Below are 16,041 nucleotides of genomic sequence, written 5' to 3' on the forward strand. Positions count from 1 at the left end.
GTTAAATATTCACTGTCCTCATGTAGAATAATGTGTTTGTGCCTTAGGAGTTGTTGCTGACCTCAGCAAAATAATCAACAGCGTTATTAATCATTGAAGACTCCACAGAGGAAGGTGAGGTGTGAGGTGTTCTTGGTTCTGTCCTGACTCCATCACAAGTAATAAGCCAATAAAAACAATCTATGCATCATCAGATATTTATCTCTGTCAGAGTAATGATCATCTAAATAAAGACACTCCTGGTTTATCTGTGATCCTTCCATAAAATGGATCTCTGTTGTTTTTAAGATGCTTACTGGACTGTTGCCCTGGCTGAGACCAGACTGGTTTTTATTAGATGGGTCAATGATAAATACTCGAAAAAAAGAGGTTACACAAAACACGCCAAAGACAACACATGAGTTCAGATCTGATCTCTGAGGATGAGGGCAAACAGAGAGGTGAGGCTGCCAGCAGCAATCAGTGCAAGTGAGATCAATCAGACACACAAATCCCTGTAATCCAGGCTACACACACACACACAGCTTGCTCTCTTTGTAAATCATGGCCACAAACAAACCCTTGAATGTGTTGCCGTTACCAGTCTGACCCATTGTCAATACAGTGAGGAGTTTCCATGACATCTGTTTCTGTGTGTTCTGTGTTTGTGTGGCCATCCTCAGGTTTGTCGTTTTGAAAACCACATGTCCCATTCCCATGTCACTCTGGCTGTCTGCTGCACTGTGGTAGTTATGTAAAGGCTTATGGGTGTATATATATATATATATATATATATATATATATATATATATATACTGTAATTATAATAAACACTGGAAACACTGCAGCACTTGTAAAATCTATATTCTATATCCAGCCTCAGGCAGGCTTCTGATATAAACCAATCGAGGCATCAATATGGAGGGGGGGGGGGCATGGCCTGATGAGATATTACTGCTGCAGTTCTCCTGCACTTAAACATTAACCAGCCAATGGTGCTTTAAAGGTTGATGGACGGTATATCCTTTTATTAATGACAAAGTGATAGGGAATATGAATGCTGCACTTTGACCCACCTTGATTAACTTTGTTTTGTGGAGAGTCACTTTGTGTTACTGTGGGCGGAGCGGAGTGATGGAGGGTGACGAGAGGCAGCAGGCTGCTGGGTGGAATCGTCTGTTAATTGAATGCCGGTTTAGATCACACAGATGACTGAGCTTGGCATTATGATGGAGCAAGTTCACCAACCACATGCAATCGCACATTACACAGCCTGGCTGCTGCTTTATGGCCGCACATGAAGGTTCCTTCAAGCAGACGGATGGAGGACATGCAGATTTTTACAGATATTTTTATGCTTGTTTGCTCATTATAAACAGAGATCCATGTATTCAGCTGATATTGAATGTTTATCTTCTCTGGCCAGAAATCAATAAAATCAAAGAGACCAGGATATTAAGCATACACATTTACTAAAGGATGGGCTGCATTGTGCAGCAGGCATAAACACACATGAAGAGATTGTCGTCCCATCTTAACGTCCAGACATAACAGGAAAACATGTTGCAACGACTGACCTCGATATAAGAGAGAGGTCAGGTGGACAATATGAGAATAGATTTTCACCCACCTACTTTGTGTACTGTGTTGGAGCCAAAGGCGACCTTTAAGGCTGACATATGCAGATGAAAAAATAATAATAATAATAATTGTAGTTCCCTGTTCAGCCTGTAGGGGCTGGCTGACTCCTATGTAGGGGGTAATGTCTGCTTGTTGTTTTAGTTACATTAAAGCTTAAAATCACTCATAATTCTGGGTGTGACCGCTTCGAGTGACTGACAGGTGCTGACAAATAGTGCAAATTTACTGCTTCTTGCTTTGACTTCTTAAGTGTCAATTTACCTGCGTTTTCACTGTGATTAGCTTAGGTCGTCATAAAAGCTACTCTGCTCTGTCAGTTTACATGGCCTACCACTTCATGGCTGAGTTGCTGTCGTTCCCAATCCCACCACTCGGTTATAACACCACTGACAGTTGACTATATTATTGAATATTTAGCAGTGAGAAAATTTCACAACTGGACTTGTTGCACAGGTGGCATCCTATCACAGTATCACACTGGAATTCACTTATCATCGGTCTGTATGCCTAGGGCCATGGAAGTGATTGGAACACCTGAATTCACTTATGCCCTGTTCACACTGGAGAAAGTCAATCCAGCTAGAGTAGGTTTGAATCCAGATAGCCTTTAAGGTGGATACATTCAGAGCTATTTTCAGATTGATTTCCCTAGTGTTAACGGGGTCTTATTTAGCTGGGTGAATGAATACTTTTGGCAATATAGTGTAGCAGGTCTAAGTACAAACATGATGTTAGACACACATCGTCAGTCACTGCAGGTCAGCCAGGATTATAAGTGTACAGGTAAAAAGATAATTACATTATTATTCATAAGTAGAAAAAAAGGAAAGATGAGTATGCTAGCTAATTACATGAATGAAATTTCCTGAAGACTCATGAATTGTGTAAACATTTAAAAATGCTCAATAAAGCTTTCACAGATTTAAAGACATCGTCAAACCCTGCCGGCTTCCTCCATCATCATCTTCTCATTTCTTCCCACCACGCTCCTGTCAGGATGCTGCTGCCGCTGAGCCTTGAAGATGACATGTTTGCACAGCGTGAGCACCGGCTTGTGCGGTCGAATCTGACGCAGGTCACTGGATGGTGTGGCCATATTATTATGGTCCTGATGGTTAGAACAGAGAGAGGGAGCATTTAAACAAGCTTCGCTTTGTTTCATTTAATATTGCAGAAATAATGTGCACTCACCCTCCTCAGTGAGACCAATATGAAGATTGGGATCATCAACACTGGGGTGACCATAATCAGACTGCCCAGTTTGGGGGCCCAGGAGCCAACATTAAAACCAGGCACATTGAAGGAATGTGAATGTACCATGTTGTACAGCATTGTAAGCTAGAAGACACAGGAAACAGTCAGAAGTTAGAAAGCCTGTTTTTGGTCTCCACCTTACTTGTAACTTTTCTTTCCCTGTTCTCAATGTGAAACACTCAGCAAAGATGAAAAGCTTTGAGAGAATCAAACAAGAATCAAAGGCAGCTGGTGTGAGGGCTCACCCCACAGATGAGTGGCGTGATGAACAGCCAGCAGTACTTCAGCACAGGGATGGGGGGGTGCCCAATCATGTCCTCAATGTTATCAAAGAAACGGTCTGCACCTGCAAAGTGCAAAGTGAAGAACAGCAGGAGTTCAGAGACAAGAAGACAGCTACACAGCTACACACTTAAACACATAGGGCTTTCCACTGTTAGCACAATGAGGAGTGACAGTATAATTCTTAATACTGTATTTAGATTGATATGTCATAATCTGTGGGGTAGGTGGAGGAGAAAACGATGACTCCTGAGATAGAAGTCAGAGCTAGTGCAGACTGGAGGAGGAGGAGGAGGAGGACTGATCCTCACGCTCCACTCCCACAGAAAGAGGGGGTGAGGCAGGAAACGAAAGGGGAAAATTAATATGCAATTTGCAACATGACTGTAAAGATCCACATCTTTAAGGAGGAGAAGTAACTACACTACAATTCAGGGGATTAAGCATCCCAACATAGACGAGTGAATTGTAAAAAAATCCCCCCCGCCCCCAATTGACACTAGAAGAGAACCTATCATCTGAGACCACAGCGATTTTTTGTACCAGGCTGTAAACATGTTCTTTTCTGCTGTGAAATCGGCCATTTTAACATGGGAGTCTATGGGAAATTACTCGCTTTTGGAGCCAACCCCCAGATGTTGCAGCGTGAATTACAAGTTTTGACACTTCCGCATGGGCTTCCACTTTGAGCCCCGAAGGTTGCCGCTTGGACCGGGCGTATCGAGCATCCTCAGAAAACAGTTAAGAATGGATTGACACCACATGCCTGTATGTATGATGAATTATAGTTTTGCATTAAGTTTAGCATATTAGCATCCGGGCCAAATTTTCAACCAATCAGCAATCAACCTTTATATAGTGTCATTAAAGTCGCGACACACTGTTGCTTAGTTCTCTCTGCAACACCATGACATCATAAATCAGGCTTTAATGGTTGCCCTCTTGGATATGTAGCAGAACAGGAGGAGAATGGTGGAGAGAAGTCTGCGGCATACAAATGCTACATTATAGAATACACATCTGTTTAGGATTACTGGGTTTTGAATAGAATCCATCAGTGTGCTTATTTTGGTTTAAATTAGCACCCTGTAATGATTTGGTCCTAACAATGCACCAGACTGCAGAGCAGCCAGTTAAATACTGCTGGTGTCCTTTACAGAAAGTGGTCAACTCCTGCAATGATATGCCATTAAAGTGTAAGAGAAGTCACGTCACCAGTCATTATGCTAAACTTGTTATGATCCTGTGTTTGTTCCTGGTTTTGTATTCATATTGTTTATCTCTTTTGTTATTTATTAGTATTTTTGAGATTTGGTTCCTCCTTCTCTGCTCCTCCTCAGTCCTTCCCTCTCTCCTTCTGTTCCTCCGCCCTGATTATTAGCTCCCCCCTGATTGTGTTCACCTGTGTTTCACCCTCCTTATTTAAGCCTTGTGCTTCCCTTTGTCTTCGTCAGATCATTGTGTTTGTCACTCCCCGTGCCATGGACTTCATCTCCCCAGGTTTGTTGTATTGCTTTCTAGTTGCTCAGTCGTAGTTTAGTTTGGTCTTTCTTGTACCCTGGACTGTGTTTTTGGCTTCATTAAAGCTCACCTTTGTTTAAACGCTACTTTGGTCTGCATTTGGGTCCAATTTCCGCACTGAACACAACAAAACTAAAGATAATCACATTTACCAGGCAAAAGGAGCAACAACAGAAACGATGTATATCATGTGATGATGTGACTTACCATACACCCAGGCAATGACAACAGTCTCCACACAAGCAATGATGAGGAGAGTGATTCCACTGGGACCATACTGGTCAATCAACTGGAAGAGAACTATACCTCCCTGGATCATGAAACACAGGCAGGAAATTAGCAATAGATTATAAAAATCTATCATCTTTAATCATCGAGTACAGATACTTGCATCGCTGACGAGCGGCAGGCCTAAAAGGAAGCAAACGACCGCAATAACAAGGACCAGTATCTCTCTGGCTCTGGGTCTCCTCAGGTGACTTGGGAACAGATCTGTGACGGCTGTGACCAAACTCTCCACACACACAAACTGAAAAAGACAGAGCCCCGATTTGAGCCCTTTGTGTGTGTGTCTGTGCATCTGTATGTGAGTGTAGACCTCTCATATTACCTGAGTGTCCAGGCCCAGGAAGAGGATCATGAGGAAGAAAAGCACAGACCAGAAGGACGAACCGGGGAGCAAGGACAGGGCCTTAGGATAGGCTATGAAGGCTAAACCAGGACCTGTAGTAAAGACCAGGTCATCATCAAAGTTAACAGTCAGCATATACATGAGTTGAAGGAATTTTCTATTTAAAGCAAAATAAAAATGACTGAAACCACTTCAGCTGTTTCCTAAACATAAGACGCCATCTTGTGGACGTTGGAGGTGCTTGTTGTCGTCATCAGTACTAAAGCCTAATGCATATAACCCTAAATGTATTACAAAAAGCTGACATTAGCAGAGGGAGGAAAGTTGTGCTATTAAATCACCAGCAGTGGCAACCTCCTCCACTGGAAGTTCAAGTTCATGAGCCATGAATCCCAACACTGAGAAGACAGTGAAGCCCGCAAAGATGCTGGTGCCGCTGTTCAGAAGGCACAGCGCAAAGCAATCACTGCAACAGAGAGACAAGAAGACAGGCACGCACTGTCAGGGAGATGGCTACAGTACAGCGACTATAAATGTCTTGAATGTCTGTTTTGTGTTATTGAGAATAACATGATCACTTTAAGGGCAATATCCATAGAATGTATATACAGAGGGACAACACAGCTCCTCCTCTACCCATGTTAGAAGAATGAGGGCGAAACACACCATTTTACAGGTGTAGCCGCAGGGAGGGTTGCTTCTTATGGCACTGTGAAGGAGTGGGCTGCTAAATTCAAACATGGCAGAGGAGCCTGGGAGATGACCTCCCATGGTGACCCTGGGCATAGGATGCTATTTACAAGATCTATGCAAGATCTTTGTAACAGTCTCCAGCAGGTCCCACTTATGCGCGATCTGCCAGATCTACATGAATCTGCTGTATACTTGTGAAAATGATGTGTGTGTGTCAGAGAGTGAGACAGAGAGAGAGAGGTTTCTGACCTGTAGCAGTTATTGTTGTATTTATTGTAGCTGCCCAGAGCCGTCAGGACTCCCTGACACAAGGCATAGGAGAAAAACACCTGAGTCCCGGCCTCGCACCACACCTACAATTAAAGATTTTTTAAAGACTTTTACAGCACATGTTTTCCATTTGTCGACAAGCTCTACACACACACACAAACACATCTTCCCTGTGTTGTTGATTCTGTGTCATAATTCAGAGCTATTTGTGTCTGCACACATCGTGTAGATGGCTTGTGTTTACACAACACCCATGTTTGCGTGCCCCGATCCAGGCAGCATCTGGTTAACATTACAGAGTCCCCGCAGCCCCCCCCCCCCATTAAACTACAGGCTTGGCAAGGCTCCAACACAATATACAGACCCCAATATTGGCCCCATGGTGGGCCTGTTTTATTCTCATCCAGAGTCTGTGGCGAAGGATCTTTACATCTCAAGCCGGACAAAAAGGAAACTGTTGTGTACCCGAAAGCATGCGCTTTATTGTGAAGTCCCATTCAGATGAACACACGCACACATTCAGACAATAAACAGACCCCAGATGTGGGCCAGAGCTCAGTCGTGAGTCAGAAACAAACCCAACAAGAACATTTTGGCGTTGCATAACTTTCACCTGCTTTCAACATTTCTCTTCTTTTCTCACAGTTGTTTCAAGATTCCCACAGCAGATCACAGCTGTCTTTTATTTTGTTCTTACCGGTGCAACTGTGCATTTTTTTCATGCATATTTAAAAGAAGAAAAATGACTGCCAAAAGCAAATATCAGGGGCTCCATTGGCATGACAAGAAGATGTGTTGCACTGCATGAGGCAAATGGTGGTCACACCAGATACTGACTGGTTCTGAGTCCCCAGACCGCCAATAAAGCAGAAACAAAATGCACATTTCAGGGTGGCCTTTTATTGTGGGCAGTTTAAGGTACACCTGTGCACTAATCATGATGTCAGATCAGCATCTTGATGTGGCACACCTGTGAGGTGGGATGGATTATCTCAGCAAAGCAGAAGTGCTCACTATCACACATTTAGACAGATTTGTGAACAATGTTTGAGAGGAATGGTAATATTGTGTATCTGGAATGAAGTTTAGATCTTCAAGTCCATCTCATGAAACATGGGAGCAAAAACAAAAGTGTTGTGTTTATATTTTTGTTGAGTGTACATCCAGCACACAGGTCTGCGTGAGAGGAAAAGAGTTCAGCTAAAGAGCTGTGAAGACACACAGCCAGTGGGAGGAGGAGGTGTGGATACACCATGATCCATAAGAGCACTGTTTTTGTGCAGGAACATGCCATTCAATCATGACTTCACACCCTTTTCACCCTTTTTTTTTTAATCCGGCACCAATTAAAAGCCACTAACACACTAAGTTTTGTACAAACAGCCTCACAGTGTTGGGAATTCCCCACTGAGAGAGCTCTGTTTTGTTGTGATGGAGTTACTCTCGAGACACATTTCATCCTGACTGAAGAGGATTTTGGTTTGTTTTTCTTGTTAAGATTCTGTCTTGGGACCGGAAACAAGAAGTCATAGCAAAAAAAAACGGGGTGGGGGGGTGGGGGGTGGGGGGTGGCGGCTGAAGATATAACAGGACAGTGCATTCATCCTGTCAGAACAGAGAGGAATCTGTGCTGAGAATAAAAGAAGACCATGTTCTGGTCAGTTTTGAGCTACAGAGCAGATGGAGCTCCGACAGCGTGCACCATAATCACGAGTGAGTTCTTACTTGAGCATCAGCTAGCTTTGAGAAGTCAGGGCTGAGGTAGTATGTCAGGCCCTGTCCGGCTCCAGGGAGCGTCACTCCACGGAAGAAGAGGATGATCAGCATCAGATAGGGGAATGTAGCAGTGAAGTAAACAACCTACAAACACATAAAAGGATAAAAAACATCACAAAACACCTTAGCCTACAAGTGAATGTGGAGAGAAAGAAGGCATGAGCCTTCCTTACCCTTCATTTAGCTTAGGTTTAGTCTCTTTAGGTGCTATATTTACCATCAAAATGTGTTAGCTGGACATTAGCTAAGACTATGCAGTTACCAAGAAACAAAGAGACGTGTCCCATTGAGATCAGAAGACAAGGGATGCACTGTTTGCAACACAACTCTGTTCTAAATAACATACATTTACATCTGAATTTTAACTTATCACTGCTTTATCCTGAAGTACTGGCCTTTCCAGTGCTTTTGATTCCCTTGAAGATGCAGAAGTAGCAGATAATCCAGACAGCCAGGAGACACAGAGCCAGGTCCCAGTGTACTTCACCCAAAGACACATGACCCGAGATTCTTAACACCCGATAACTGTGAGAATGAGACACATGTAAACAAACACCAGCATGCCTGTGTAATTACAGAGGAGCCATACTTCCTATACTTCCATATAATAATCTTGAAGCATATTCATATATGACAAAAGTTCTAAACATCACATCGTAAATACAGATGTTGAAACTGCTCCCAGTTTACTTTGGATGAATTCAGTTTATATACCAAACCTGCAGGGAAATGAGCGCACATTGTTCTCATCAGGCAACACTGTGAGATTTCTCAATATGTGCTCTGAATATCGAGAGTAAAGGCAAGTTTCAAAACCTCTAAAAATTAGGGACTTTTATAATAGTTGGACAACGGATGGAAATCGGAGGAATGTTTTTGGCTGCGTGTTTAGTTAGTGTTCACCTTCTGTTTGGTTTCACCATTAACACCAGTCAGCACCCTAAGACTAAAAGATGACCTCTAAGCATCTGGGAAGCATTAAGAGCTGTTGCAGAGGAATGCTTTAACTAAAGACGAGCTTGGTGGAGAGGACAGTAGGATCAGAGCACTGTCGAAGCATTCCTTGTGTTTTTAAAAGGCAAGTGTGAGTGTGTGTGTGTGTGTGTGTGCAAGCACATCTCACTTCCAGTACTCCTCTTCTGGTGTCTTCAGCAACCCCGGATCGGTCTCATTACTGAAGCTGTAGGATTGAAAGCAAAGTTTAGCAACTATTATGGTTATAGGATAGAATGTAATGGTATCCATTTAAAGGGCTTTTTGTATAAACTGCAGTTCCTCAGATGACCACATGAGGCATGCTCCAAAAGTGACTCAATCCTAGTTTTGGCCTAGATAATTCTTCATTTAATTAAGACTCGAAGTTATGTATAATTAAGGGTGCAACCACTTTGAATGACATCACCTGCCTGCCTTGACATGCTCCACCTGTTTTTGCATTATCCTATAAATGATTCTTTTAAAATGGCATTTTTCATCTAGCTGACTCTCTGCTTGTATTAAGCATACAAGTAGTTTAGATTTATAGGATGTACTCAATTGGTCCAGAGGCAGCAATTAATACTAACAGTATTAACAGAAACAGATGCTGTGAACACATAAAAGCATGGGTGTGTCCAATAGATGCCACTCAATACACAATTCTTTTAATCCTTCTCATGCACCACGTCACCATCTGCTGTGTGTGTGTTCCAGCGATTCTCACCAGGAAGGATACAGGAGTGATGCGTTTGTGTTTACACATAAATTAATACATATTAGCAAGACCTGTCGCTGTGGTAACCAAAAAAATAGCAATGTTTGATGCAGACCAGGCCGAGTCATTCCAATAGTTCACACTAATAAAAGAAACAAGGATGCAACTTACCTAAAAATGCCTGAATCAAAGTAATCGAGCGAGGTGAGGTTGTGTAGGAATGACCAGTTGGCGCCTGGCTGGAACAGATGGGGGTTGGCATAGCTGCCGAGGCGGCTATGACAGGAGTCTAAATGGTGGAGGAAAGTGAGTGAGTGTAAGAAATCAACAAGCACAGTGTTAAAGATGTGCAGATGTGTTTACAGGGAGAGGCTTACTGGTGTTCCAAACGTTGTCGCATGTGGACCAGGGCAGTGGGCTTTTAAAGGAGTTAATAAGATAGAAAAGAGCCCAGGCCAAAACAACAATGTAGTAAATGTTGAGATACATCACAATCACTTGGGATGCGAACCCCACCCCTGCAGGACAAATGATGTTTGACAGTTAATAAACACTTCTGGGCGCTGCATTCTGCATTGTATTGGTTCCCACACTGAGATACATCTGTTCAGTAACATATGTTTTTGTACCCTAATCTGTAGATCAATTGTGTCAGTTTGAATTGAAATAGCACAGTAACAGATACAGTGTAGTGTTTATCGTAACGCTGAAGAAAAACATGCATTTTTCCACCAACTTAAGTCCTTCATTAAAAAATGTGTCAGAGCCTTGTTTTTACCCTCAAACATGGGGCATATCTTCCTCCAGGCGGTCACCCCACCCTCACTGGTGTACTGGCCCAATGCAGTCTCCAGAAAAAAAACCGGGATGCCACAGAAGAAGAGGAACACAAAGTAAGGGATGAAGAACACGCCTAAAAAATAAGAAGCATAACTATCAACATGAAATGTAATACATGAGTTCTGATCAAAAGTCCAAATGTAGGCCACATGGTCAGACTATCTGCTTTTCAGTGCTTTCCTTCAACGTGCAGTCAGTCACCCACAATTCCAGAGCCTCACCTCCTCCATTCCTAAAGCACAGATAGGGGAAACGCCATATATTTCCGAGGCCAATTATCTCTCCAGCCATGGCTAGTATAAACTCCAACTTGTTGGCCCATTTTTCTCTCGGCTGAGCCCCTTCACCAGGAGACCCTGGCTCGGAGTCTGCAGCAGGGACCCCTGTGGAGTTTTCCTCAGTCATTGTCTGATGTTTGGATGCACACACACACACACAAGTAAAATGTTATTTTCCCTACAGATTTATGCATACAATTTGCATCATGTATCTGCAATTTAATTGATTATTTTCCTGTCATTCTAAATTGTGTGACCTATTAAGACTCCTCCCGCTCCAAAACAATGACGGGGGGGGGGGGGGGAGACCAATCCAAATACAACTACAAAGACGACCACCACAAACTAGTGACCAAACTAAATAGTACAGATTGCAAGAACAACTACAAGAGACAAAGTGAATAAATAACTCACCCGTGCGCTTCCACTGGGTGCCGACAATAAAACTCCTTCACTGTTGTCTGAGCGAAGTTTGAAGAAAAACCCGGAGAGGGGTGTGTCCTGGGGGATACAACACTCACACACACTCCCTGTATGAATATGCACATTCTGGTGAGCAGGCGCCTTAACACTACGATGGCAAACATCTTGTTTAAAATTAATTGAATTAATCCAGCAGGCGTCCTGTGGCAAGCACAATAATTATTATTTTGATGAAAATATAAGTGTAAAAAATATAAACATATATAAAATACATTATATAAAATATATATTGTGACATATAAAATACGTATGGAAAAGAACCTTTATATGTTCATCGTTCATGATTTAACTGAATTTAATTTAAAAGTCTCTTTAATTTGCTGTATCACGTGTGTACCTGAAAGGCAAATCTCCGGGCACAGCAGCATGACGTTCCAGGAAGTAAATGTAAACACCGCCTAGCTACGGCGAAAGATGATATTTAACGTTTCTTATCTAAACTCACGGCTAGTATGGGGGTTTTCCAGCACTCTGTTAATATTGTATGAAGGTTTTATATCCCGATAAGACCAGACAACCAGTTGGATACAGGCTGAAAAGTGGTAAGAAAGTTTAGAAGACTCGGATGCGGAAGCTAATAATAGCTAGCTGGATATGTGTGTATTTCTGTATTATTTAAACGTGTTGAAATATTCCTCACGACTTTAGCTCGAAACATCTCCTTAACCTTAAGCTTGTCTGACAAACAAACATCATCTTGGCTCCTTCGTGCCTTCATGTATAAGTGTTTTCACTTATTAATTGCAGATTTAGCTATGTTAGCCATCAGATCGTCAGAGGAGGAGTCCACAGAGATTGAGGAGATGGACACCTCAGAGCCCAACTGGTGCTGGTTCTACTTGGCTGAGTGTGGAGTGTGGCATATGTTTGAGGTAGTTACCATGTTACCTACACATAACAGTAGACTGTCTGACAGCCCTCACTCTGTAATCCTCTAGTCATACTTTTTCTACAGTTTTGTGATCCTACCAAAAGACCAATCAGTGCACTATTCCAGACTGGATCTCCCTCTTTTGCTGAAATCCATAATAAATACATCTACTGAGCAAAGAAACAACTAGTGCTCTGGAAAATAATGTAAACCCTATGATGATTTGAAATTATTACAGCGACATAACAGATGTTAAAAGTAAGAAATTGTATTTTTGGAATAAATATGCTTCCCTAACCCTAACCCTTAAGAGAAATTTTGTTTCTTTTTTTCAAATCATTGTGTTATTTACATTTTTAGATGTCTTGTTTGTTCAACTGTCCAAATCCCGATATAATCAGTTCACAGTGGAAAAAAACACCAGAGGAATGTAGAAAATCTTCAAGCTACAATAAGACTTTTTTTTTTTTTTAGAAAACTTGAATATCAAAGCCAGTCAAATACTGACATTTTTAAATCAAACTAGATTGACACATTTTTCTCAATATCTCTTTTAGATTGATCCCAGTGCAGCCTGCTCAGTAACGAGTGCTCAGATCGAGCAGTGTTACAACAGAAACCAGCGTGGTGTCATGGAATTCTACACAGCCAAGTACACCTACAGACTGGACTTCTCAGGTAGGAGTAAATAATAAGAAATCGCCTGTTTTCTGGTGAAGAGGTGTTTTATACATTCTTTGTGTAATGTTTATTAAACCCTTCCCCAGCTATGCGTCAGATAAATGTAACAACGGGAAAGCAGCGGCCAATCAAACGCTCCCTCCACTCTGCAACCGGCTTCAGGTAGAATTAGATTATATATTCCAGGAATCCATTTTTTTAAACTTTTTAAATCAGCTAGAAAATTCTGCAAAGCACATATGAATTATGAATTATTTCTGCTACAATTCTCCTTCACTTTATTCTGCCAGGTTTATTTGTGATAATCTTGCCTTGCCTGTTCCCTGCCACTGGGAGAGGATCAATACAGATGAACCCTATCAGGTGAGTGCAATTACACATTATTGTTGTATACTATATATTCCCACTTAACTTTGTTTTCACACATTCATATGGAGACAGTTCTGATGTAACAGCTGGCAGATGGCTATTCGTTTCCATATATTTCCAAGCATTTCCTGTAAAAAGGTGGAGCTAGAGAAGCTGCCTCTCCCTCCCTGATGAACTCTGATTGGTCAGCTCTGTTCAACATTAGCTAGTTAAGAAGACACAAAAATGAAAGAAAGCCTTTCATTAGAAGCAAAAATCTGTATATGGCAGCACATTCCTACTAACAGCATGTCTTGTTTTCTCTGCTGAATGATGCATTCAAATGTAAGTTGTGTGTGGTGTAGCTGCACCACAACAGTAAGGGTTCTGTTGTACTTTTTTTTTAATGTCGAACAAATTACTGTGTCACATTGGATATCACGAGTGTCAGAAATCTGGGTCAGTAAACAGTAGAAAGCATCATGGAGGCACAGTGTAAATTACCTTTTACATCAGCACATTCAATCTCAGTGCTAAACAATGTCTGAGCACCATTTTTGTTTTTGTTTTTCAGCTCATTCAGCTGGGCAGAGACACATACGAGTTCAAAGAAGTTGCCAGACTGTATGAGAGGACAATGGACCATCCAATTAAATCCATCCAGAGGATTCAGAACCTGGATTTGTGGGAGTTCTTCTGCAGGTAGTTAAAAAAAGTTATTTTCCTGTAATGCTATCAAATGGTATTACACATAGACCCTGTCTGACTTTTGCGCAGAGCATATAGATTGCACAATTTACACACACATTAAAGCATGTTTACAGTAGAAAATGCAGAAAAGGAGAAAATCAGAAATGGTGTCATCACATAGTTTGTTCAGTAGAGGGTGCTCCACTGGTCATGCAAGGTAGCTATAGCTTGTTAGTGTGAATAGAAAACTGGAATCTTACATACATTGTTGCCCACAAATTTGAAGTATTTACTCTAAAGAGTTAAATATGAAGCATTTAACTGATTTATCTTTAATATCCAAGGGTACAGATGTGGATTAAATAATATGCCATGCTAAGGAGCCTTAGAGAACAAAGCAGACTAGTGGGATTATATCAGTACATCAGTAATAATTGTCCTCTAAATAATAGGAGGAAACACAGGTATGTGACAGGTGAGGGTGACAGACCATAGCCGTCCGTGCTATCAAAGTGTAGCAGCACCCTGGTTGTGACCAGCTCCTTCATAGCTTACAGTCATCCAGTAGTAAAGTGATGATCTGTGCTCTGTGTTGTATTGTCATCCCTCGGTTCTCCCCGAAGGAAGAAAACACAGCTACGAAAAGTCAAGCGAACGCTGGACATTGAGGAGCGAATGCTGTTTCACGGCACAGGACACAGCAACATACAGGCTATATGTACGTTTAACTTTGACTGGCGTCTGACAGGAAGCCATGGTGATGTCTATGGCAAAGGTAGATCCCTACGTGTCGTGATGTGACACCATGAAGGAATTCACTGCACTTTATTTCCTGTCAGATTTTTTGACATTTGGTTCTTTGCCCTTCTTGCAGGAAGCTACTTCGCCCGGGATGCCAAGTACTCGAGTAAATTCTGTCACACCACAGGGAAACACAACAACATCTTACAGAGACACGGACTTGCACCCCCTGTTTTTGCTAGCGAGCCTCCCTATAAGACCATGTTCCTGGCAAGAGTGCTTGTTGGAGAATACACCGTCGGCCATCCTATCTACTGCAGGCCACCCTCAAAGGACTCCAGCTTCACCAACTTTTATGACAGCTGTGTAGACGATATGGCCAATCCAAAGATTTATGTTATTTTTGACAGCAATCAGATTTACCCAGAGTACCTGATCGAGTTCTACTAATGAATTTAGGTCTGTTTAAAATAAAGACCGGATCTCCAACAGTGAAGAGATGAACAGCAAGATCCAGTGCCTGACTGGAGCATGGGTCTTTTAAAGTGCCTTGGAAGGAGGAGACGATAAAGACACTGTGTCTCATTTGAATGTCCCTGTGATGTATAAGGAGACTTAAGATCAAGTCTTTGTGGCATATTTTCTATTAAATTCAGATTCTGTGCTTGCTTTTTAAAAACAAATAGGAGTGCAGTCTGTAGAGCATAGGTGATGTCCTTCCACTTGGCCACGCTCCTTCTTTCACTTCTACAGTGCCAGCTCCATGAACCGTGTTTATCAGCTATCAACTATTATACATACACGCATGGATTGTTCTCATTTATTTTTGCCATATAAACGGTTCTACCTCTGTATCCCTCAACCACGCATAAGCGCACTTTTTCCTTACCCTGGAAAACTGTGGAACCTTCTAATTGAAGACACAATGTGACTATTTAGACTGCTTCTTGCCATCACTGCAACTGGAAGCAAATGGACAGACCTACAGCCAATTTTGCGACAGAAGGTGTCACATTGCCTTATTGGCTGTCACCATATCAAAAAAAATACTTTTTGTCTGTGGCGAAGCACATGAGGTGAGTAGACATATTGTCGATCAATCTGGTTCCCAGGCTACTTTTTTCTCCTTTCCATGAAAGGTTTGAAATTGTGCGTCATAATGACACAAAGTTGTGATATTGTATTTGCTCATGTGAATTTATGTTTTTTTTTAGTCACCTCGGCCACACTGTTTTAGTTTGGTCAGCTGTAGCATCACATTTGAATAAAAAACTGTCTGTGTGATGTAATAAGGAAAAAACACTAATAAAAATGATGATAAAAGTGATATATGTTAATATGTGGATGCTGTGTGTGTCTGTAATAGCAG

At 41.8% G+C, this 16,041-nt stretch overlaps 2 protein-coding genes across 2 annotated transcripts; one reads left to right on the plus strand and one right to left on the minus strand.

Moving 5' to 3' along the window:
* Positions 1-1,483: 1,483 nt before the first annotated feature.
* LOC114451814 (sodium- and chloride-dependent GABA transporter 2-like) lies at positions 1,484-11,393 on the minus strand. Its single transcript, XM_028430718.1, has 16 exons — positions 11,273-11,393; positions 10,802-10,988; positions 10,519-10,653; positions 10,118-10,258; positions 9,912-10,029; positions 9,171-9,227; positions 8,443-8,572; positions 7,997-8,131; positions 6,251-6,354; positions 5,650-5,774; positions 5,288-5,400; positions 5,069-5,206; positions 4,885-4,987; positions 3,120-3,220; positions 2,812-2,958; positions 1,484-2,728 (listed from the first exon to the last, which is right to left on the minus strand). Exons 2-16 carry the CDS (start codon positions 10,983-10,985, stop codon positions 2,555-2,557), a joined length of 1,905 nt encoding a protein of 634 aa, XP_028286519.1. The 5' UTR covers positions 10,986-10,988; positions 11,273-11,393; the 3' UTR covers positions 1,484-2,554.
* Positions 11,394-11,714: 321 nt separating this feature from the next.
* LOC114451825 (protein mono-ADP-ribosyltransferase PARP11-like) lies at positions 11,715-15,893 on the plus strand. Its single transcript, XM_028430746.1, has 8 exons — positions 11,715-11,883; positions 12,089-12,213; positions 12,770-12,890; positions 12,980-13,055; positions 13,184-13,256; positions 13,816-13,943; positions 14,555-14,706; positions 14,806-15,893. The coding sequence occupies exons 1-8, from the start codon at positions 11,826-11,828 to the stop codon at positions 15,120-15,122; spliced, it is 1,050 nt and encodes a 349-aa protein (XP_028286547.1). The 5' UTR covers positions 11,715-11,825; the 3' UTR covers positions 15,123-15,893.
* The last annotated feature ends 148 nt before the right edge of the window (positions 15,894-16,041 follow it).

This window comes from Parambassis ranga, chromosome 2 (genome assembly GCF_900634625.1).
Source record: "Parambassis ranga chromosome 2, fParRan2.1, whole genome shotgun sequence".
Lineage (NCBI taxonomy): Eukaryota > Metazoa > Chordata > Actinopteri > Ambassidae > Parambassis > Parambassis ranga.